At 40.6% G+C, this 23988-nt stretch overlaps 1 protein-coding gene across 1 annotated transcript; it reads left to right on the top strand.

The window, feature by feature from the left end:
- Positions 1 to 93: 93 nt before the first annotated feature.
- On the top strand, positions 94 to 22640 carry LOC149306036 (membrane-bound transcription factor site-1 protease). The gene is made up of 23 exons (XM_089539846.1): positions 94 to 204; positions 1149 to 1693; positions 2146 to 2403; positions 3149 to 3352; positions 4026 to 4136; positions 5141 to 5250; positions 5639 to 5755; positions 6626 to 6693; positions 7250 to 7352; positions 7925 to 8076; positions 9323 to 9484; positions 9689 to 9833; positions 10676 to 10864; positions 11013 to 11185; positions 12566 to 12681; positions 13500 to 13656; positions 14272 to 14396; positions 15324 to 15401; positions 18144 to 18284; positions 19022 to 19153; positions 19807 to 19933; positions 20841 to 20971; positions 21786 to 22640. Exons 2-23 carry the CDS (start codon positions 1507 to 1509, stop codon positions 21977 to 21979), a joined length of 3180 nt encoding a protein of 1059 aa, XP_089395972.1. The 5' UTR covers positions 94 to 204; positions 1149 to 1506; the 3' UTR covers positions 21980 to 22640.
- Positions 22641 to 23988: the final 1348 nt, after the last annotated feature.

Raw genomic sequence — 23988 nt, 5'->3', positions numbered from 1 at the left:
GGGGTCTTTCTAGGAAAGAAATAGGAAAGGAAGGCGCTCTTGAACTACAACGCCCATCGCGCACCGGGCTCGGCCTTCTCTTGCGGTCCAGGGCAAGCGGCTTCTCCCGAGCAGCCCAGGCCAGGTCCGGAGCGGACGGAGGGCTCGCGTTGGACGGGGAAGCGAGGCCGGAGGCTGAGGAGGCTGAGGTGGTTTTAACGGCCGGTGGGTCCTCCTCTATTTCGGGTGTTTTGGGGAGCTCTTTCTCCTCACGGAGACAGTTTTCTCATCAGTTGGGCTTTAAAACGTCCCGCCATTTTGGGAAGGAGCACAAGGAGGGCGAAGAGGAGCCCCTCTCAGAGAAAATGAGGTGCAAAACACACTGCTGAATAATCCACTTTGAGATCGCTTTAAGTGCCCCAGGGAATGCTGGGAACTGTAGTTTATTCTCTGACAGAGAAGGCTCAACGCCTACAGTTCCCAGCATTCCCTCGCATTGCGCCAGGGGCAGCTAAAGCGGTCTCAAACTGGATTATCTCTGCAGTGCGTTTGGACTTGGAATCGAAGCCAGAGCCCAAGGCCTTGGGTCCTGGCTTCGTTGCCCCGGCTGCTCCTCTAGAAGCCCCATAAGACCCAGTGGAAGCTTTGCAGAGAGACATGGATAGGCACCAATGGCAGAGAAAGAACGGCGCCCCAGGTTCATTAATCCTTTTATGGCTTGCCGTTACGCTCCTCCCGCCGCGTTTGCGGGTTTGATTAACACGTTCCTCTCTAGGAATATCTAGGTCCTCCAGCGCAACTCTATGGTCAGCTTGAACCAAACAGTTGCACTGAAGGACCTGGAGGTTCCTAGAGAGGACACTCCGCTAGGCCTTTGCAACTCCTCCTGAGCAACTCTATGGTCAATGTCTGGCAGATGTTGGCCATAGAGTTGCATAGGAGGACCTAGGGATTCCTAGAGAGGACACTCTGCTAGGCATTTGTAGCTCTTCTGGCGCAACTCTATGGTCAATGTCTGGCAGATGAGGACCATAGAGTTGCACTGGAAGACCTAGAGGTTCCTAGAGAGGTATCCTGTGCCCTTAACCCCGGCGAATGCGGAGGGACAAGTGTATATTGAAGCAGAACTAATTGATGTGTGTAATTTGTGTGTGTGTGTGTTTTTACAGACTTTTGTTGCACAACGGCAGCCCCGGAGCGACATGGTCCTTGCCTAATTCTCTTGTGGACTTAACTCCCATCTACCCCAAAATGGAGTACAGGACTCAGCTGCTGAATCCGGAGTGACGGGACCTTTTAACCAAAGATGGAGAAGAAACGGAGAAAGAAATGAGCCTGTTTGCTGGGCTTCATTGGGAAAGACAATGAAGACGAGACTTTTACCCACATTGGACAAACCCTTAAGACTGTCCACTTAGCACTTAAAAAAGACACAGAAAAGGAAAAGGAAAGGAAAAGGAAAAGAGAGAGATTGAGACCTGATCCATGGAGAAGCAACATATCAATTGAATCCATGGCATTTTGAGGATGAAATCACATTCTTTCATGACCATGAGGCTTGCAAACATCTGGTTGTTTCTGGCTGCAATCTTACTGTGCGGCAAAGAATACCTGAGCACCAAACCAGGGAATGCTTCTCACGAAAGCCACCTGTGTCCCGAATGCCCTCGCCTTACCTTGAAAGTCGAATTCTCTTCTACTGTAGTCGAACACGGTAAAGACGCTTTCTTACTTGCGACCGGTTTTACTACAATCCTTGGACTGTAGTAAAAGTATTCCATTCTCTTTTAAAACAAAAAGAACAGTAGGAAGGTTGGAAGTCAGGGATAGGAGGAATGCAAGGTATTTTTAACTATTGCTGTATAAACTCATGTATTAGTCTAGAAATTTTAGTCAAAAAGGTGACCCCCAAAACCTGAGTTGACTTATCCGTGGGTCAACATAAGTATTATACTTTAACTCATATATATATATATATATATATATATATATATAGTCTGTCCTGGAAGCACTGACTTCCTTCTGTTCTTTCACCAATCCAGCTTTTAATATGAGCCCAAACTGTTATGCTTCCTGTAATTCTGTAAGTTCTTTGGCACTGTATTCTTTTCCTTCATCCTTTACAGCCTTTGTTTCATGGCCTAAATTTTCTGTCTTCTCCTTCAGAATATATCGTGGCTTTCAATGGCTACTTTTCATCCCGAGCGAGAAGCAAATTCATTTCAAGGGCACTGAAGAGCAGTGAGATAGAGAACTGGAGGATTGTGCCCCGTAATAACCCAGCCAGTGACTACCCCAGTGATTTCGAGGTGATCCAGATCAATGAGAAACAGAAAGATGGTGTGCAGACTCTGGAAGACCATCCCAATATCAAGCGCGTTACCCCACAAAGAAAAGTATTTCGCTCACTCAAGTACTCTGAAAGTAAGTACATCCGTTCCTTCAGCGACTTGCTCCTGCTGAGGGTTCGACAGTTGTGTAAGTGAAGCCTTTCTGGTATATATTATTATATAGCTGCTTTCAGATAATTCTGATTTAAAACATAATCTCGGTCTGAACGTTTCAGTCTTTTGTCTTTCCATTATGCACTGCAATGTTATGCTTTCACCATACTATAGAAGGAGTGGAAGGCAACTGGTGTGTGCCATTGGTGTATTGCCTTTCCCACATCCTAGGACCTTCCTAGGGGAAAAGAAAGGAATGACAATCTATTTATGAACATCCTCTCTCACATTGCCTAAGCTGCCATGGTCATATTGTGGCCGTGAGTGTGAATCTCTCCTCATCTCCTCACTTTTCTGCTTTTTTATGGAAGCCACTAGCATCAGGGAGGGACAGGCCAGCACCAGTTTTCCAAAGTGTCCTTTTAGATCGTGACTTGATGTGTACAAATAGGTACTTTAACTCAACGTTTCCCTAGAATTGAGTCAAGGCAGTTAAAGCGGTCTCAAACTGGATTATTTCTGCAGTCTGTTTTGGACCTTAGTCACACTGAAGTGCATCAGAATGTTGGCTTATGTTTTAAGTTGGTATATTTACATATGCTTATATATAATTGTACCTATGTCTTGTTGTGTATATATGTAGACACATATGAGACAGTGCTTAGTTTGTGAGTAGAATATTTCATTAATGCTTAAAAATATTTGTATGACTTTCCAAATTCTAGCTGACCCAGCGTTTCCCTGCAATGATACCAGATGGACACAGAAATGGCAGTCCTCTCGGCCTCTGAGAAGGGCAAGTTTGTCGCTGGGTTCTGGATTTTGGCACGCGACAGGCAGGCATTCAAGCAGGCGTTTGCTGAGAGCTATACCCCGGCAGGTTGCTCAAACACTTCAAGCAGATGTGCTCTGGCAAATGGGTTTTACAGGTATTCTTTTGTTTGTGGAGATTGTTATCCATACTTACAGAAAATATATGGCTGAGATGGAATAAATATTTTGCAACATGATGATTTTGTTTCAAGAATGACTACCATGTGTATTCTTACAAGCTGCAGTGCAGCCTTGGAAGAAACCTTCATAAGGTCTACATTCCTTAAGATGGCATATATATATATATCGTAGACTTGGAACAAGTGTAATAGTCATTATCGTTATGAAAGCCATGATAATTCAGATAAAAACACATGTATATCTAGGTAGGCAAATAGGACTTTTTTGTGGCTTTCATTATTTAAGGTGTAATTCACACATTGTAAAATCAAAGTCATTCCACTTCATGGAATGTTGTCATTACATTTGTCTGCTGTATTTAATACTGTATTAATAATTTGCCTGCTATTAATACTAGGGCAAATCCTTCAAACTAGAACCTATTAACACAGATGAAACTGATGTAAGCTCATTCACTTACAATATAAGGCTTACATTAAAAAGGTTTTATGGGACTTGCCAGGTTGTTACGAAACTTAAATGTGTTAGTAAAACATTTGAAGAACATGATTCCTTTTCTGTGGATGAAAGAATAAATATGTAAAAATACTGTAAGAAACTGTCTCTTCCATTTAACATGCATTTAAAAAACCAAAACTGTTCCTATAGGAGCTGGGGTGAAAGTGGCTGTCTTTGACACTGGATTGAGCGAAAAGCATCCTCACTTCAAAAATGTAAAAGAGAGAACAAATTGGACAAATGAAAGAACCTTGGATGATGGTGAGTATTATTATTTTGTTAATAGGGTTTGTTTCAAATGAATTCTCAGTGTTGTGCTACAGTGACATGTAGCTGCAGCTAGAATTGAAGTGTCTGTTCCTCTAGGAATTGAGTCTAATCCTGCAAGGCCTTGAATACTCAAAAGTTTCTTCAGCCTAGTGATTGTGTTTCAGTCCTGGAGTTTTGTATCTTCACTTAGAAATTTTCTAACTCAGTTGTCTGTGTCCATATATATGGGTATGCATATGTGTGTATTGTGTGCCTTCAAGTCATTTCTGACTTAGGGCAACCCTAAAATTGGGGTTTTCTTGGCAAGATTTGTTCAGAGGAGGTTTGCCATTGCCTTGTCAGCTGGGTTGATAAGAGTTGAAATCCAATATCTGGAGGGATATACTCCCCTGTTCTGTATCTAAAAAGGAAGAGACAACAGAGTAAGGAAGAAGCAAGATGAAAAAGAGATGGATGCTTAGAAACACAGTTATCATATATACATATGGTTAAGATGTTGTTTTCTGTTTTCAGTAGGTTTTATGCTGTCCTAAGTGTTTCCCTGAAGCCTTTAGTTTCTTTTTAGAGGAAATACAGATTGAAAGATTAAGCTACCAAACTGTGGGAAAAGACATCTTGTAAAATGGGATTTGAAAGGAGAAAAATAAGATAACAAATTGTAACCAAAATATTAATGTACATGTTCTGAATAATTATTTCTCATTATGATAAAAACTGGGTTTTACCTGGACTAGAGTTACACCTGGTTACAACAGGATTAGAAACCATGCTATATTCTTTGTTTAAAGAATTAGTGACATGATAATTTAATTAGCTCTGTTCTGGCTTTGTAGAAATTTTTATGGCAAATGTGGTAAAATTTATATTAAAACCATCGTTGCAACTTAAATATATATATACTGTATTAAATATCTGTACAGCTGTAGTTGGCATTAGCAGTTGCCTACAAGCCGCAGTGTTAAGTTTTATTGTAACCTACTATTTGTATTCAACAGGCCTGGGTCATGGGACTTTTGTAGCCGGCGTAATCGCAAGCATGAGAGAATGCCAAGGGTTTGCACCAGATTCAGAACTGCACATATTTCGAGTCTTCACCAACAACCAGGTATGTTGTATAAGTTGCTTTCAATAATCTTCTTCTGGAATATGAGGCACAGTTATACATACAGTTGGATTTGTTATCTCTAGAGGGTCCTTCATTCTGGGGTTTTCAGATTAATATTTTAAAACCGTCTGCTTTGCAGTTCTCAAATGGGATCCTTCTTTTTAATGTGTGGTTTGAAGTAGTAGAGGCACAAAAACATAACTCCAGCTGTGTTCTGGAAAGTAAAAAATGTGATTTTAAAAATGTGATTATCAATCTATATCTATAATTTTTATTTTAGTTGAAACATTTTGGGGGGAAATTGAGTTTGTATTTTCATGTGTGTGACTTCTCAGATGTTTTCCTATTTAAATATTAGTTACTATTAACATGATTTTGCCTCATATAGGTTTCATATACTTCTTGGTTTCTGGATGCCTTTAACTATGCCATCTTAAAGAAAATAGACGTATTGAACCTTAGTATTGGAGGCCCCGACTTCATGGATCATCCCTTCGTTGACAAGGTGAATAGAATTGTGTTGGTAGATTAGTTTTCAGAGGCCATAGCTCTCTGCATAACAGTTGCTGGAACCGAAGCAAGGTGGTTTTAGCTGCACTCATATGCTGCTTTGGATGTGCTGATAATTTTGCCCACAGACATTTGTTTGTGTATAGTGGAGACAAAATAATTGGACTAGTTAGGTCAGTAACTAACTCAGCTTCTTTCTCTGAAGCTTTTGTAAATTTATGTACTTCCCTTGACATATTCAGCTAGTAATGCCTCTATCTACATATTCAGAGAATTATGATTTAGATTCTGATTTGTCCTTCCACAAATGGTAGGGGTATTAGTACCTTTCGTGCTCCAGAATTCCTGATTTTTGGCCAAACTGGCTAGGGCTTCTGGAGGTTGAAGTCCTAAACACCTGAAGGAACAAAGTTTGGGAACCACTGACCTAAGTTGAACTGGAAGTGACTGGCAGAAATGGTGATGAAGAATTGTGCCATTGAAGTGGCGACACAAAAATGTAACTCCAGCTGCAACTGCATTCCACGTTGTTCCAGATGGTTCTCCAATTCCTTGGAGCAGATTTTCAGGGAGAGGAAAGGAATTGGCTAACGCATTGTGTGGCCAAAAAAGCAAGGAGGAAGGCCGAATCAGTTCCCTGGTAGCAGTGGAGAAAGTGAATAAGAGAAATACTGTTATTAAAAATGTGATTATCAATCTATATCTATAATTTTTATTTTAGTTGAAACATTTTTGGGGGAAATTGAGTTTGTATTTTCATGTGTGTGACTTCTCATATGTTTTCCTCTTATACTAAAACTAGAAGTTATCCAATGAACCAGAATGGTAGGATATGCAATTCATGATGATCTTCTTAATTTTCTAGGTTTGGGAGCTGACGGCTAATAATGTGATCATGGTCTCTGCTATTGGAAATGATGGCCCTTTATATGGGTAAGTGCTTGTGTAACCTTTGGCTAATGATGTGTTCCTAGGGAGTAGCTTCTGGTGGCTAAGTAATCATTTCTTCTTCATAAATAATGGAAGAAGCTTCTCTCTCTCTCTCTCTCTCAACTAGGAATAATCTTGGCAAGGGTCCTCCCTGCCTCCTCCAAGTAAACTGTTCTCCATTTCACTCCAGGAATATTGATCCTTCAATTTAGGACTTAAACTACAGCATACATAATTGGTTTCCAAAAGCATTTGCCAAATGAATCAATGTTTTGACAGGGAAATGTAATTGTTGTTGATCCCCCTTTGGAGTTAATGGCCTAGTTAGAATTAACTGAAGGCCCATTGTTTCCCATAGCATAGAAGAGAAGGAATGCTACAGTCCTTTCTAAGACTTAATTTATGAGAAAATATAATAATTTTAAAATAATTTTAAGAGTTAAAGAAAAAGATCAAGGTGGTGAGGATGAGAATTTTGAATACCGTCCTAGTCTCCTCAGTGAAAGATCGATAGAAATGTGATAGAGAAATAAACAACAAATATAAATACTCATTTCAGCACGCTCAATAACCCTGCTGACCAAATGGATGTGATTGGGGTAGGCGGCATTGACTTTGAAGATAACATTGCTCGGTTTTCATCAAGGGGAATGACCACTTGGGTAAGCATCTTTACACCAAGTCATGCAAATGCATTGGAAGGGCAACACATTAATACTACTAACCAAGAATGTGTTTGTTTTTGTAAAATGGCGGTTGTCATCACTTCAAAGCACAATAAATATCTTAATGATCTATGCAATTACTACTTGGTCTCACTAAAATGTGACCAAAAGTTGGGGTCTATCTTTTTTTTAAAAAAAATAAATGTAAATTTTATGTTGTATTCTGTTAAAACGAGTTACATATTTGTCTTCCTCACTGCAATGTTGTCAGTACCTGTGCATGAATAAAATTACTACTGATAGTGATGATGATAATGTACTAATGGTAACAAATTGAGCATGGCTGGTAATTTAGGTCCTAGTGTGAGAAGGGCTGGTAACCTATTATTCCCCCGATGCTAGGATAAGGGAGCTTTTAGGGGCCAGACTGACTTCTAGCAGTCTGGCTTGTATTCTGAGATCCATGAGGAAATTTCAGGCAACTTCTCAGAATTTGCAAAATTGATGTGAAATGATGGATACAGGTTGATACAAACACAATGAAACTTACTCTTGGTTTCTTCCTTAAGGAACTGCCCGGAGGTTATGGAAGAGTCAAGCCTGACATCGTGACCTATGGCTCTGGAGTGAGAGGTTCTGGCATGAAGGGAGGGTGCCGCTCGCTCTCTGGGACCAGCGTGGCCTCCCCTGTGGTGGCAGGTGCAGTCACACTGCTGGTGAGGTAAGCGATCAGTGGGAATGATTGATTATCTCATGATACACTGATTTATGATAAGACCGTGAAATACAAGGCTTGCCAAATGTTTGTGGCTTCCAACACTTATCAACCCTTGCCAGCAGGACCAGTGATTAGATGGTAGGAGTTGGTGTCCAATAACATTCAGAGGGCCATATCTTCCCTACCCCTGGTTTATTATCTGTAAGCCTCCCATTAGCAAAGGAAAGATCATTTGTACTCTGAACTGTTCTGGAAGCAGCAAATGTTAAAATTTTAAAGAAGGGATGTGCAGCCTCTGTGGGTACAGGGGACAGTTTTCTCTTCCACCAGACTTTGACAAGCCATATGTATTCCCTCAATTCACCCATTTTGCTGCCCTCTGTAACTTCCAACCCATACACCCCAAATTTTTGGGACTGTAATTTGCTATGGGGGGCAGAGCTTAAAGTATTTCACACATATTGTCATGGTAATCTTCAAAGCAACCTTGTATGGAAGATCAGTGTCATCTGTATCATGCTGGGAGTGGGGAGCTGAGGTTCATGCCACAGAGAGCTTGAGATTTGAACTGATAGTACCCTCTCCCATTGCTCATACTCAAGCTAAGTGCTTACCTGTAGTATAGTTTTCACGTGCAAAGCTCTTCTACAGTTGCTTTGTCAGTTTCAAAGAAACCTTTATGTACCAGTATGAAAATGCTCAGTTATACAATGGAATGTTGGTTGTTCAGTTCCTCCGATCCAGGAAGGCTTACTGTTGGATTACTTAAACTCATTTAAGTAAACATCAGCTAAAGATCAAAATTGTCCAGACTTAGGGAGAAATTGCTTAATGACTTAAATGCAGTTGCTAGTAAGACTGTTGAATCATTTGAATTAATATAAAGGTTACCATTCAACAATGGAGTCACCGGGCCAACTCAGGACAAGCAGTTGGATTTATGTATTTAGTTTAAAAACGTATGTCCCAACTTCATGTGTAAATATGTCAGTACAGATGGTACTCTGTTCATATCAGTGAATCCTTTGTGGGTTAGTAAATATGGCGAGAAAAACTTAAGGGATCCCCTTTCTGTGCTTAACAAAACATGCTTGTTATGAGTTACACCTGGAATTACAATCAGGGATACATTTTCAGAAATAAAATGAATTATTTAAACAAGGCAATGATTCACCTCTGATTTTAATACTGTTGCTTCAGAATAGTGTGCATTCAGTATTATAACATTAGAACTGTTTTTCATTTTTAGCACAGTTCAGAAGCGTGAAATGGTGAATCCAGCTAGCATGAAACAAGCTCTGATAGCCTCAGCACGCCGGCTTCCTGGAGTTAACATGTTTGAGCAAGGACATGGCAAACTGGACCTTCTCAGAGCCTACCAGATTCTTAACAGTTATAAACCACAGGCCAGGTAAGGTGGATTCATGTTCTTCCCAGGAAAGTAATGACCCAAAAGATTAAGAGTATCTTTGACTCTGCTCAGTGTGTTTTCAAGCTTATTTCCAGTCTTAAAAGCCCAGGGTTTTAGGGGAGCCAAAACAGCATTCTTTCATGCACATTTTAGCTGTCCTAACCCTTTAATACGTGCATGCTTGTGTTTTTCCTGATTGTTTAGTCTCAGTCCAAGCTACATCGACTTGACAGAGTGCCCTTACATGTGGCCATATTGCTCCCAACCTATTTACTATGGAGGCATGCCAACAATTGTGAACGTTACTATCCTTAATGGAATGGGAGTCACTGGGAGAATCGTAGACAAGGTAGGATTTGAAAGATTTACTCAACTGAAGTGTAGCTACTGTGTTTTCTAATGCCAAATACATTAACTCAATATATATATTAAAAAAGATAGAGTATGTGTGCCAATCTTTTATCCTCAAGGAAACAAAAAGATCTGCTTGTGCCAAGTTCTGTTATAGTCTCATTTCATTATGATGAAAAGTGTCGATGTATGTTAAAATACAATGGGCCCTTGGTATCTTCAGGGGTTTGATTCCAGGACCCCCCTATGGATACCAAAATCCGTGGATGCTCAAGTCCCATTAAATACAGTGTGCTATGGCAGACAGGATTCCTGTCTCTAGGCAAAGTCTATCCAAAGCCTAGCCATAACACACCTAACTCTTGTTAATTGACCCTTAAAAGAGAAAATCAGTTGATGCCACTCTTATGCACTAGCAAAAGGAAGAAAGAAAAAAAGATCAACTGTGCCATGACTGGGGACAATTAAAAGACAATACTTTGTGAGAAAAGAAGTGGGTTTCCACAAGACATAAAAAGAACCACCATTCTCCCACTTGCCTCCTCTTGGAACCTATTCAAGGCTGTGATTTTCCCAGCAGGTTTCCACTGTAAATGTGAAAAAGTCCTTGGGGATGCAGGGAAAGCATACATTTTAAACTGTAGTCTGCAGGGACTGAATATTATGTCTGCTTCAGGCAGTATGCACAAAAGGCTGATTTGTGCTGCCACTGTAATTTCCAGCAGTTCCCCACTCCCATCCCTGCTCCCATTTTTATTATTTATTATTACTTAAATAATATTTAATATTTGCCCATCAGGTTTGTTAAAACTAATTTGCTTTCTGTTTTGTGGTATGCAGCCTGAATGGCAACCCTATTTGCCACAGAATGGAGATTACATTGAGGTGGCTTTTTCCTACTCCCCTGTCCTGTGGCCCTGGTCAGGATACCTTGCAATTTCTATCTCCGTTGCAAAGAAAGCAGCTTCTTGGGAAGGCATTGCTCAAGGACATGTCATGATCACCATCTCTTCTCCTGCAGAAAATGAGGTGAGTTTGCCTCTTTCCCCCCCGTGCTGCTCAAAAAGACCTTTGGTTGGTGGTATTTTTAGGGTCAGCAGAGCCTAGGGTTAAGTGGGTTCTGTTTTGGGAAAGAATTCCATTAGACTTAGGTGTCTTTTGTTTCTTCTTCTTTCAGTCAAAAGCTGGTGCGGAACAGACCTCAACCGTGAAACTCCCAATCAAAGTGAAAGTTATCCCGACACCCCCTCGCAGTAAGCGAGTCCTGTGGGATCAATATCACAATCTCCGCTACCCACCGGGATATTTTCCAAGGGATAATTTAAGGATGAAGAATGACCCCTTAGATTGGTGTGTTTATTTCCATGGAATGAATAGCAATGAATGATGTGTAATAAACTCAACAAAATGGAAAGTATGGTTCTTTTCTCAGTATAGTGTGGAATAGTGCCTGATGTTCTACAGTTGACAGGAAATTATAAACTGAAGCTAATGCTCACAATCATCTGGTTTGTTCATAAACAGTAGTACTTCAAACTAGCAAAGATGTAAAATAAGTATGCATTATTAACTTTTTATTGGTATTAAACTTCATAAATGAAAAGGAATAAATATGTCCGGAGCCATGCCCTGCTTTCAAACCCACAGATACCTATTTTTAAAGTTTGTTGCAGGTGCTGAAAACACTTCACATAGATTCTTTTATTAGTCTTTACCAGTGCCTGACATGGTATATCAGTATTATTAATCCTATGTATTGTAGGTGGGAGTGGGGAGATGCTAAAAGAGGAGGAATTTGGCTTGCAACATACACATGTTTTAGAAGATTAGAATCTGGGCTTTCCAGTCTTACATCTTGTCCCTGATGCCACTACTGCTGTTAACTTGCTCCAACTAGATGATATCTTGATCACATTTCTCCAGAGGTGTTCCATCAAGTGGTAGAAAATGTCTTCATAGCTCATGATTTTCCTCACCTCTGTATCAAGCATTTAACATGCTTTGTTTTGTAACTGGTCATGGGATGTAAGCATAGGTTTGATTTGCAAATCTGACCTACACATCTCTGCAGAAACCCTGCTCTGGGGTGGCAAACTGTTATTAGTAACAATTAATAATAGGGAACACACAGCTGATATTTAGTTTCCTCCACAGTGTCACAAACAATGAGTTGAGTAGGCACTGCCTCCTCTTATTTTTGGCAACGGCACACTGTTGTGGAGCCAGGGAAAACACTGAGGTGATATTGCGTGAGAAACAAACACTTGTACATAGACAGAACAATTGAATCTCTTTTCCTCCAGAGGTCAGTGGGTACACATAACATATGAGTGATTCATGTTGAATACCCTTATCCGAAATGCTTGGGACCAGGAGTGTTTCGGATTTTGGAATATTTGCATATACGTAGTGAGGTATCTTGAAGATAGGATCCACGTCTAAATATGAAATTCATTTATATTTCTATATACCTTATACACATAGCCTGCAGGCGACTTTATATAATATTTTCAGTAATTTTAAGCATGAAACATAATTTGTATACACTGAACCATCAGAAAGCAAAGGTATCAACCACCCATGAAAAAAGTTTGAATTTTGGAGCATGTCGAGTTTTTGAATAACCTGTAGTACTTGTCCAAAGTAGTTCACAGGGCATATTTGGTATAGAAATAGAAAACAATCTGGTGGGAAAATGGATTATATATTTCAGTTTGTTTATCTTCTTAGGAATGGTGATCACATCCATACCAACTTCAGGGACATGTACCAACATCTGAGGAGCATGGGCTATTTCGTTGAAGTTCTTGGTTCACCATTTACCTGTTTTGATGCTAGTCAGTATGGTAAGTCATTGTGAACTTGCTTGCCTTGTCTTCATTCAGCTCAATATACATATTCATTGTTTTGGACTGTAAAAGCTTTTAGAGGACTTCTGAAATGTAAAATAAGTTATGATTTTGTTTGAATTGATCTGCATGAATCAATACCTCATTGCAAAGTGTGGCTGATGAGACCAGGGTTTGAGCAACTTGTACTAAAGCACCTCTGCATCACTCTGAACATAGTCGTATCTGATTTCAGAAGCTAAGTAGAGCCAAGCTTGGTTGGTACTTGGAGAAGAGTCTACCATTGAATACCAGAGATCTCCCCATAGGACTAAGAAATAGTCTTGCCCAAATCGTGGAGGGAGGTGCTGTCACAGTACTGGCCTAGATGCCCAACAGCCTGACGTGTTGTAAGGCAACTTCCTATGTTCACTGGTTTTGTGCGGGTAGTTGCCAGAGTCACCATATACTGGAATAAGATTCATGGCATGTGTGGCAGAAAATGATTGGAAGGCTAAATAGAAGCTGATGGTTCCCTTGAGCCAGAAGGGTGCCTCCTCATCAGCCAAGGCCAGTTTGGCAGGTGCATATAAAGGGCAGAGGAAGGAGAAGGCATTCTTTGGGTCTGGTGAGGAGAAAACTAGACACCACAACAGAGAACGAGCAGGATGGGAGTCACTCCATTTCTTCTGGCTGAAACCAAAAGGGTTCCAAGGATTGTCCCACCTCGCTTTCTCACATGCTTGAAATATCTGGTTCTTTGTGGAAACAGCTGAGGGGCGAAGCAATATTGGCTAGTACATGAGCATTCTGAATGCCTTCCCTTATTTGTGCAGGCACCCTGTTAATGGTGGACAGCGAGGAAGAGTATTTTCCAGAAGAAATCACTAAGCTGCGGAGGGATGTGGACAATGGATTGTCTCTCATAGTTTTCAGTGACTGGTACAACACCTCAGTGATGAGGAAAGTCAAGTTTTATGATGAAAACACAAGGTATGGGGTTTGGGATGCTGTGCAAACCATTTGCATTTTGAAAGCAATTTATCTTCTGGCAATTTTTGGATTAGTGAATCAAGAAGGAGTGTTGAAGATGTAAATCCCCATAGAGCTATCTACACTTCTGAGAAGTAACACACCATTAATTGGCTTGATTAATCAATTTAAAAAGCACTGTGACTAGAACTAAATGTCTCCAGGCAGCAGGGTTATTTTTTTTTAAACCAAGCATATTAATTACTTTGTAATTGTAGAATTTGTGAAAACTGGAGAGGGGATTCGAACCCTGAGTCCTAGTCCAACATTCAAGCCACTGCACCACCCTTGACTTATCCACAGCATGGTTCACATCCTAAATCTATAATTTTTGCCTCCAAACCTGTCCTTGATTTATATACATTAGGTCGACCTATACACAAGTATATACAGTAAGTTGGGCTTTTCAAAAGTGCCAAGAGGAGTTCATCCAGTGGAAGGTGTGCATAGAATTCCTTCAAACATGATGTCCTGGTAGTTGCTGTCTTGGGTGGATATTAGGCAGTGGGGTGAGTCTTGTTTACCATTAACATTTTCAGGGCTGTAGTAAGTGCGGCTGTGTTACTGCTTTTTTAGGCAGTGGTGGATGCCTGATACTGGAGGAGCCAACATTCCAGCTTTAAATGATCTTCTCTCCGTCTGGGGCATGGCCTTCAGCGATGGGCTTTATGAAGGGGATTTTACCATGGCAAGTCATGAAAGTAAGTAAAACAGGGTTCATCAGTATGTTACAACAGCAGCTGATTAGGAATTGTTCTTGAGCTATATCTCTTCATCACACTGCAGATGGGAAATTGAGTGCTTTTCCATATAAACTGATTCTACAGCAGGGGTGGGCAACAACACAGTGGCAAGTTTTCCCCTTCAAGTCTCTCCCCCGATAGGCTGTGTCCAAAGTGTGCCCAAAAACGTCTACATCACGTCATTTTCTGTCACCACGTTGAGAAGGTCTCTGACAAAAATAGAGGCATTTGGAAGTGCTGGATGTGAGAGGCTTTCTGTGTGGGATGAATGGTTTTTTAGCACATTTGCACGATTTCTCTGTGGCATCTGGGTGAAAAACAACCCCAATTGGCACCCAAAAACTTACTTTATACTTGTTAAAAGGCCTTTTTGAGTTTGCGCTTTGGTGGACTGCCAGCCATAATTGGGCATCATAATCTCTGCAGGAACAAAAGGACACTTTAGTGTTGCCATCACACTACAGGTTGAGTCTCCCTTATCCAAATTGCTTGGGAGCAGAAGTATCTTTGATTTAGGATTTTTTGGGGGGATTTTGGAATATTGTATTTGCATATATGTGCATAATGTGGATATACATAATGAGATATCTTGGAGATGGGACCCAAATAATTTATGTTTCATATAAACCTTACACACATTGCCTGATGGTAATTTTATACAATATTTTTAATACATGTAATTGTGTGTAATAAACAATGTGTGTTCGTTTGAACCATCAGAAAGCAAAGGTGCCACTTTCTCAGCCCTCCATGAAAAGTTTTAGGTATAATAATAATAATAATAATAATAATAATAATAATAATAATAATAATAATAATATTGTACTGTCAATTCTGTGACTGCTGCTTTCTCCATAATATGTAAACTTCTCTCTTTATTTGCAGTGAACTATGCTTCGGGATGTAGTATTGCAAAGTTTCCAGAAGATGGCATTGTAATCGCACAGACTTTTAAGGATCAAGGTAGAGAGTCTGCATTTCTTATTCTATTCTCTAGGGATGGCTATAGTTGTCAATTTGCCACTGACTGCTGCAGGAGAACATAGACATTTGAAATTTGGGTGGGTTTCAGACCCACACAGTTGTTGTTATTGTTGTTGTTGTATTTCCTCAAGTCATTTCAGACTTATGGCAACCCTAAGGCAACCCTATCACAGGGTTTTCTTGGCAGGATTTGTTTTGGTGTGTGTTGTGTGGGGCTGAGAGTGCGACTTGCCCAAGGTCACCCACTGGGTTTCTGTGACAAAGCAGGATGTTCCAGTGTTCAAGTGGACCACTACACAGTGATGGATGTCACAGGCCCATATGGCTGTATTAGTTTGCATTAGTTAGCTATGCCCATTCTGTGGCATTAATTTCTGTAGTTGCTGTTCATAAATGCAGCTGTGGTTGTCATCCACATGTACAGTTCTGTCCAGAACAAAGGGACAGACTTTAACACCCTCTTTCTATGTCTGTTCTGGCTATCTTAGCCTTGGTGGTGGGGCCCATAACAGTCACTCCTTGGAGCATCTTACTTACTTCAATCCCACATCAGATGGCTGCTTTGCAAACACAGGAGTTTAACAAGCAATTTGTAATGTGATGTGGCACAGAACATACCAAATTCATTTTTTATACTTCAGTTCCCAGGACCCTCCCGCCCCGCAGCATGGCCATGGCTGTGGGATTCTGGGAGGTGGAGTCCAAAATTGGAACAGCCTGTCGGTTTCAATTTGAAACTGTTTTCCCTTTAAATTAAACCAGGAGTGGACAACTCCAGCAGGCTTGGGAATGGTTTAGTTTTGTGCCATTGAGACGTTTCATGGCAACATGAATTGCCAGAAAAGCCAGATACAGATAAAAACAGTCTTGAGCAATCCATCTTTTCCTCTTAAAAGTGCTTTTTCTCTAAGTTGAACAATACAAAGAGACTTAATGAATTGGTAGACCTTGGGTTTTCCAAGGTGAGGTAAGTTCATCCCCTTTTCTGGCTAAAAAAAGAGAGAGAACTGGGGAGGTCACATATTGCCAAACCCTTATGTTTATTCCATTCATTTGGTGCATCAGTTTGTGAATATCTAAATGAAATCTGCTTGAAAAACTGTACACGTAAAAATAGTTCCTCCAGAATATGTATTTTGTATGCAGTTTGGCCCAATGTTCCCAAGCCATTTCCCTTGATGCATTTTTGCACTTAGTTTTCTCTGATATGCTTGTACTTGTCTGCATTTTTAATTGGAGAACTATGAAATGAAATTCAGAGACATGCAAATAGTAAAAGATAGCATTTTGGTTCATGCCGTAGCTCAAGAAGTGCAAATTAAGTGTACTCAGATTAAAACGTGAACAGAATAAATTTTCTTCTCATCCCCAGGCCATAAAAGAAAAAAAGACAGTTGGTTTTTTTGATAATTAAGTCTTGTCCCCATTTCCAAGACACATTTGGGGATCTTTCGACATGCAACTTTGAAACTTCACCTTTGAAAGAATCCTCTTAATAGGCAACGATAAAAGGGCAATGTGTGTAAATTTGGCCTTTTTAATATTTCCCTAAAATTAGCCTTCTGTTCTTTCATCTATGTTGAACCATTAATTTAACGGTTTATAAATCAGAAAGTTGTGGTTGTGATGAAAAGTACTCACTAATGGAAAAATACACATGTCCTCCTTTCTAACCTATTGTTTGACCTTATCTTCTACTGAAAGGAAAAGATGAACACTAGCAATTCGGTGCTATTGCATTCAGTCTTCCGGTCCTGTTGAGGCTTATTTAAACACTAATCTATGATTTACAAAGTTTTGTTTCAGAATATTTAAGAAATACAACATGCTTGTGTTGTGTTTCTTTTATACACACACACATATTATGCACTGGTAGAACTTCAACAATGACATGGCTGATGTGGGGGTAGAAGGGAGCATCATGAAACATTTGCTAAGACCCATATCCTAGAAGAGAGCCCACTGGCAGTCCTTTGAGACCACTGACTTAGGTGCTGCTTCTTGCCGTTACTAACCAGCAGTTTCCAAATTTGAGTCCTCATATGCTCTTGGTAAATGACTATTCGCAGAAGCCCTAACCACCTAGGTCGACTCTTTTGGGAGCTGAAGTCCAACAACCAGGGTTGGAAACATCTTCTCTGAACCATGGTTTAGTACAGCGATGCCCAAACGTTGGCATCCCAAGTGTTTTGGACTTCATCTCACAGAAGACCTAACCAGCCTGGCCAGTAGTCAGGAATTCTGGAAGCTGAAGTCCAAAACATCTGGAGGGTCAAAGTTTGGGAACCACTAGTTTAGTAGAAAATGAACAAGCATGGCCTCTTTCCCACTATTTCTTCTTTCTCACATTTGGGAGGAGAATTTTCAAAGCCTTTTTTGGTTGTCTTTAAACTTTGTCATTATTTCAGCACCTTTCCTTTTCTTTAACTGAAGTTGGTTTCAGCAAACCAGCTTCATAACCCATAGAGCTGGCTGTTTTTTAAAAAAATATATTGGTTCTTTTAAAATCACAACCCCCAGTTTAGGCACAAGAAGCTGTTTTTAAAGGGAAGTGGAAGCAAATGCTTTAAAATCTTCTCTGTGGCCATGCAGAAGGGCCACAAAGAGAGGAGTGGGGAGCATGCAAGGCCAAGAGAAGGTTAATAATTCTGCAGTTCTTCATTGTGTAAGATCATAGGCATGTTGCTGTTGGACCTATTTCCTCCTCTTCTTGTCTTCTAGGCCTAGAAGTTTTAAAGCAGGAGACGGCAATCATAGAAAATGTCCCCATTTTGGGCCTTTTCCAAGTTCCTTCGGAAGGTGGAGGCAGAATAGTTTTGTATGGCGATTCGAACTGTTTGGATGACAGCCACAGGCAAAAAGGTGCGTAAAAGTGTGCTAAGCAAAATCCCATTACTTGCAGATGTTAATGTAGACATGGGGGGAAAAAGTCTGTTGTTACCCGCCTCGATCCCCAAAAAGGAAGAGGCAGGATATAAATAAATATTATTGTTGTTGTTGTTGTTGTATAGAAGCAATAATGCTAGAACTTGGGATTTTCTACACCACAAAAAAGAAGAGCAGGGCAACATGTTTTAACAAACTTTTAATTCATAACTAACATTATGCGCGTGTGAAATGAAACAATTAGTCTTTTGCCTCAGTTCAGCGTAGGGTTGTGGGTTTTGTTTTAACAGCAGTCAAATAGGATACCTTTGAATATTGCATCAGAATGGCTTTCATGGTACAAACTGGAAATGTTGCCTCCTGCCATGACACCAGTGAGCTTAGCTGTGTTTAAAATTCCTCACATATATGATTTATAAATCCTAAAAACGTGTCTGACCTCTGTACAAAAAAATCAAAGGTGAGTATTTCAGTGACATTAGGATTATGAAGATTAATTCCTATTCCCACCAAACAGCCATACTGGCTGGGAATTGTAAGAAAATGTCTTTGAACTGTCTGAAAAGAATAATGCTACCGACTCAGATTTCCAAGAGATGGAGGCCTGAAAATCTCGACCTGTTAAATATTTTATTTATTTATTTACTGACTTTAATAGCTTGGGAGAATTATGAACATACTCATATCATTTTTAAAATATTCTTAAATCCCAGATTGCTTTTGGCTGCTTGATTCTCTTCTTCAATACACATCTTACGGAGTGATGCCGCCAAGCCTCAGCCATTCAGAAAACAGACAACGGCCTCCAACAGGCGCAGGCTATACTCTTCCGGAGCGAATGGAAGGTGAGCTTGATTAAATTTAATTATTGATGCCATGGATAGCCGGGTGATAGGTATGACCACCTCTTTTTTCCGCTCTCTTTTCTGCTGGGTGATAGTTGGATAAAGGTAGATGGGAGAAAGAAGGGATAGGTGATGGTACACTTGGGCGCAGGGGGTTGGGACCTTGAGGTCTGCCATACTTTCTACTGTCCTATCATTTCAGATTGGCTGCTTTCTTGGAAGTCATTAGATTTTGAAGTTGTTGTTGGGTATCCTCAAGTTGTTTTTGATTTATGGTGACCCTAAGATGAACCTATCTTAGGGTTTTCTTGGCAAAATTTGTGCAGAGGGAGTTTGCCATTGTCTTCCTTGGAGGCTGAGAATGACCTGCCCATGGTCACTCAGTGGGTTTCCATGGCTGAGATATTTGAACCCTGGTCTCCAAAGTCCTAGTCCAACATTGACCACTCTACCACAGTGACTCTCTTTTGGGTTTTGGAATGGCATGTATTATTGATCCATCATCCAGTGAATGTTTCCCCTGGAAAATTTGGGGGAAGGGGGCAAGAATCTTTGCAGTTTTTGCTTAGGACCACAAATGATAGGTAGGGATGTGCTCTTTGGTTTAATTGGGTATTTTTCTTTTTCTACTTGTTTTTGTTGGGAAATTGCAGGTAACCATCTTCATCGCTATTCAAAGGTACTCGAAGCTCACCTGCGCGACCCCAAGCCCCGCTCTCTTCCAGCATGTCCTCATTTGTCCTGGGCAAAGCCACAGCCTCTGAATGAAACCGCACCAAGGTTGTAATTTTTAATCTTGCAAAATACCCCAGGAAGATTTTGCTTTGGAGTTTGAGCCCTAAATTACTTGTGTAACACAGTCATGTTACTGTATATGATAATGTTACGTGTACATCTGTGCACATGGATTAATTAGGGAACAGCTAAGGATAAAGAGTACTGGCAAATAATAATTGATGGTGTTTTTGCAGTGTGTCTTATGTAGAGTCTGGCTTTCATGTGGAATTAATTAGATATTGGGAATTTAAAGACAGTTTCTTAGAAAAGTAGCAATTAGTTGAATTTCCCTGGATAAAAGGGAGACTCAAAAGCTGTAAGCTCTTTTGGTAGCATCCTGTGGGGATTCTTCTCTACATCCACAAGACTCTTGAGGATTCAGTCTTGCTGTTTTATTTTCTGGCTCCAACTGTTGTAGAGATAAATATTAAAAGCAAATGTTTTCAAGACCCACATTTTTGATGCTGTGCAGGGAATAGCATGCTTACAATGAAATCCCAATATTTGAGCATACATGTGCTCACCACAGACTTTGTAGTTGAGGAGGAACAAGGTGACGATGGGGGCAGAGTTAGTTGATCTGCTGCCAGTAAGAATAAATATTTTGGTGCTCTCATACCAGCAAATAAACCTGATCCAAAGCTTTTAATGATGGCTGGAGAGTTTTTACTCTGATCCGTTGGTATAAAGGGCTCCTTTGGCTGAGCTCTCTGCAGTTTCCTCTTACCACTCTGACCAGGGAAAAGGCTGAATCTCTACCTGACCTCCTCATGTTCAAGACCCTTTCAGCCTTGTGATCTCCAATATTATTACTGCATCTTTTAAAGCTCATCAGTTGTATTTTGATACTGATCAATCTAGACTAATCACCCAATGTACAAATAGTTTGGAATGCTTTCATTTCTTCCAGCAATCTTTGGAAACATCAAAAATTATTATCAATTGACCTGGATAAAGTGGCTTTGCCAAGTTTCCGTCAGAGTCGACCGCAAGTGAGGCCCTTGTCACCTGGAGAAAGCGGAGCGTGGGATATTCCAGGAGGTAGGTACCAGAAAGATGGAACCCTTCCACCTGGAGTCCAGTAGTCTGCCCTAAATTAGGGACAAGCAGACAGAGCTATAGAAGAGGCTCAATGACCTCTGGAACGTTCTGTATCTGGCTTTTTGCCAGTCATCTGGTTTGCATCTTATTTATGCTTATTTAATATACATTTGAGGATGTTATATTGATACAAACACACCTGATTAATTTTGTAAATGGCCTCCCATTGTCAGTTTCTGTCTTTTTATAAATTGAAAAATGGTTCTGAATGTCAAAGGTTTCCCATAACCCCTTTCTTCATGGTTTAGTTCAGAAATATCCAACCTTGGGGCATATTTGATGTTTCAAGAATCTGCCATGGGTGCGATCACAAAATTGCTATGTGTGGGAGAGGGTGCTGCCCATTTGTTAAACAAATGCTGGGATAGTGAATACAATTGCAAAGCAGCCAGAAAGGGAAGCCAGTGAGCCTGAAAACTTATCCAAGAACCCAGCTTAGTGGGCTGTAAAGTGAAGCCCTTGACCTATAGCTGCCTGTCATCTTCATTTTGGCCCCTGGAGTGGCTTTGTTAAAAAGAACTGCGGTGCTCTCAGGTGTTGACATCTTAATATAGTTTTTAAATTGGTGCACTCCCCTGCACTGGAAACCAGAGCCAGGGCAGGCTTTCTGTGCTTTTGAAGACCATTGCAGAGAAATCGTTAACCAAAATCATTAACTGTATGGTAGATTCTATGTCTATTAATCTTGTTAGTGGGTAGTTAAATGTGCCTTTTCAACTCGTGTGTACATTTATTGCTCCCCTTTCCCATGCAGGGATAATGCCTGGACGCTACAACCAGGATGTGGGAGGGACAATCCCAGTCTTTGCATTCCTTGGTGCCATGGTGGTTCTGGCATTTTTTGTGGTGCAGATCAAAGCGAAGAGCAGGCCAAAGAGACGGAAACCCCGAGTCAAACGGCCACAGATTATCCAGCAGGGGCACCCACCAAAGACACCATCTGTTTGACCACAGTTGCCAAAGATGACTTCTTCTCAGCTGCTTCATGGAACTGTATTCACTACTAATGAAGACTGATTATGGCTGGCATTTGGCGGCTGCTGCACATGGTTTCTTCATGTTGTCTTTGGTTTCTGATAAACAAGTACTCAGTGGATCATCTCGACATAAAGACTATTCCCCCCCCCCCCCCCCAGTAGCTGAACTTACCAAAGGCTCAAGCACTATTTAAAAACTGATTGGTTGCTCCTCCTTCCAGAAAGGGAGGAAAAGGAGCTCCTTTTTCTTTTAAACTGACCAAAACCTTTCATTAGGGGCTATTTTCTATATTTATTTTAGGAGGGACTGAGAGAAGATGCTCTTCAAGGCCTTCGGCTCTCTGATCGCAGAACCATTTTTCTGAATGGAATGCAGTTTTCTAAGGCTACGCGTTGCAAAGAGAGACAGAACTTACACCATCCTCCCGTAAGGATGAAAGAGAGAACCTGGCACTTTGAGGGATCCGGAAACAAATCATGTTGGCGTAATCCTTCCATTTATTTTTATAAAACAACTTACCATGATGTTTTTTGTAATTTTTCAGCATGATTTCACCTTTATTGGTGGAGAAAAATTTTCAATAAATATGTTACCTATATTGAAGCTGAAATAAAAATGCATCATAGGGTTTTTGTCTGGGTGGGCACCTCAAAGAAGCACCAATCCACTCTACTCTTTCTGCCTTGGTGCCGCTTCTGGCCTTTTTGAACGCTTGAACCGGAAAATGTCAGTGGTGGCACCTCTTTGGTGCTTCCCCTCGAAGGAGTGCTGAGTGGAATTAGGCTAAGGATTTGAATAAGACGTTTCTGTACGAAGACATCCTTTACATCCTTTGTTACATGCCCCTAAGTTTTATCGTCGACTTAACCACAAGTCTTATCAAAATCCATAATTTTGGCCCCCAAATTTGTCCTCAACTTATACATGAGGTTGACATATAGTCGAGTATATGTGGTACTTTGAAAAGTATGTTTAAAGTACATTGTGGAGTGGGATGAGGTACATAGCTTTCATTACACACACACGCCAACTATGCCTGTTGGCTTGACTTTCCTTGAATGGATACCTTGAACTTCCATGAATTTCTTTAATGCCCTCTTAGAGCCACCTACTACATCTTGCAGTAACAAACTCTGTGGTTTTAACTATGCATTGTATGAAAAGGTGGTTATCTCCCAGCATTCAGATTCATTGGATGACCCCAGGTTCTACTATCATGAGAGAGAAAGATAAAAATTGTAACCTTTATCTGCAGCACACCTGCTTTTATACATCTCACTGGCTCTATTCAACTACTATCTAAGCCAAACAGTCACAAATTCTTCATTACGGAGTGGGCCAAACTCCAAATAAGATTGGGGTTTCTGGAACCAAAATGTCCAACCGCTTCTATGGGGGGAATGTAGACATGTCTTAAAGAACTAATAGGATTCTGGTCTGAGACTCCTAAAGCAAAAGTCTCTGCAACATCTCTAGGCGTTTGGGTTGAAACCTTCCCTTTGGCTGCAGAGATCGCAGTGGCCTTGGGTAAAGCCATAGCTTCTTAGCCTAATTTGATTTGCAAGGGTGGGTTGCAAGAAGCAAAGGTTGCCAAATACTGGAACTTTCCACCTTTTCCTTTTTACCTGAGGCCAGCCACTTTGTCGTTGCCGGTTTCTTGGCATGGTTGCTGTGTCTCAAATCAGATGCTTGAGAGACTCAGGAATTCATCAGCCAAAGCCTTTCCAATGCTGCCTCTGTGTCCTGGGAAAAAACGTTAGGTGCCAAATTTCTGCTTGGCACACTGTTAAGACACACAAGGCCAGCCAGAAAGGGGAAGGGACACTTAGTTTCAGCCTACTTGATGGTTTTTATAAACAATATTTTTAATAATCTTGTGCAAGAAACAAAGTTTGTGTACACTGAACCATCAGGAAGCAAAGCGTCTCGGCCATCCATGTGCACAATTTTGGATTCTGGAATATTTCAAATTGCTTTGC

This window comes from Sceloporus occidentalis, unplaced genomic scaffold (assembly GCF_023333645.1).
Source record: "Sceloporus occidentalis isolate IW3139 unplaced genomic scaffold, rSceOcc1.0.p SCAF_10, whole genome shotgun sequence".
In the NCBI taxonomy this organism is placed as follows: domain Eukaryota; kingdom Metazoa; phylum Chordata; class Lepidosauria; order Squamata; family Phrynosomatidae; genus Sceloporus; species Sceloporus occidentalis.
Note: the sequence above shows the minus strand (reverse complement) of the source record. Positions and strands in the feature narration are given on the sequence as shown.

What these genes read in the sequence shown, in the direction of transcription:
- LOC149306036 (XM_089539846.1), top strand. Translation starts at nt 1,507, where the DNA reads ATGAAATCACATTCTTTCATGACCATGAGGCTTGCAAACATCTGGTTG. An exon ending in CTCACTCAAGTACTCTGAAA is followed by an intron (nt 2,404 to 3,148) that starts GTAAGTACATCC and finishes TCCAAATTCTAG; the next exon opens with CTGACCCAGCGTTTCCCTGC. An exon ending in TGAAAGAACCTTGGATGATG is followed by an intron (nt 4,137 to 5,140) that starts GTGAGTATTATT and finishes TGTATTCAACAG; the next exon opens with GCCTGGGTCATGGGACTTTT.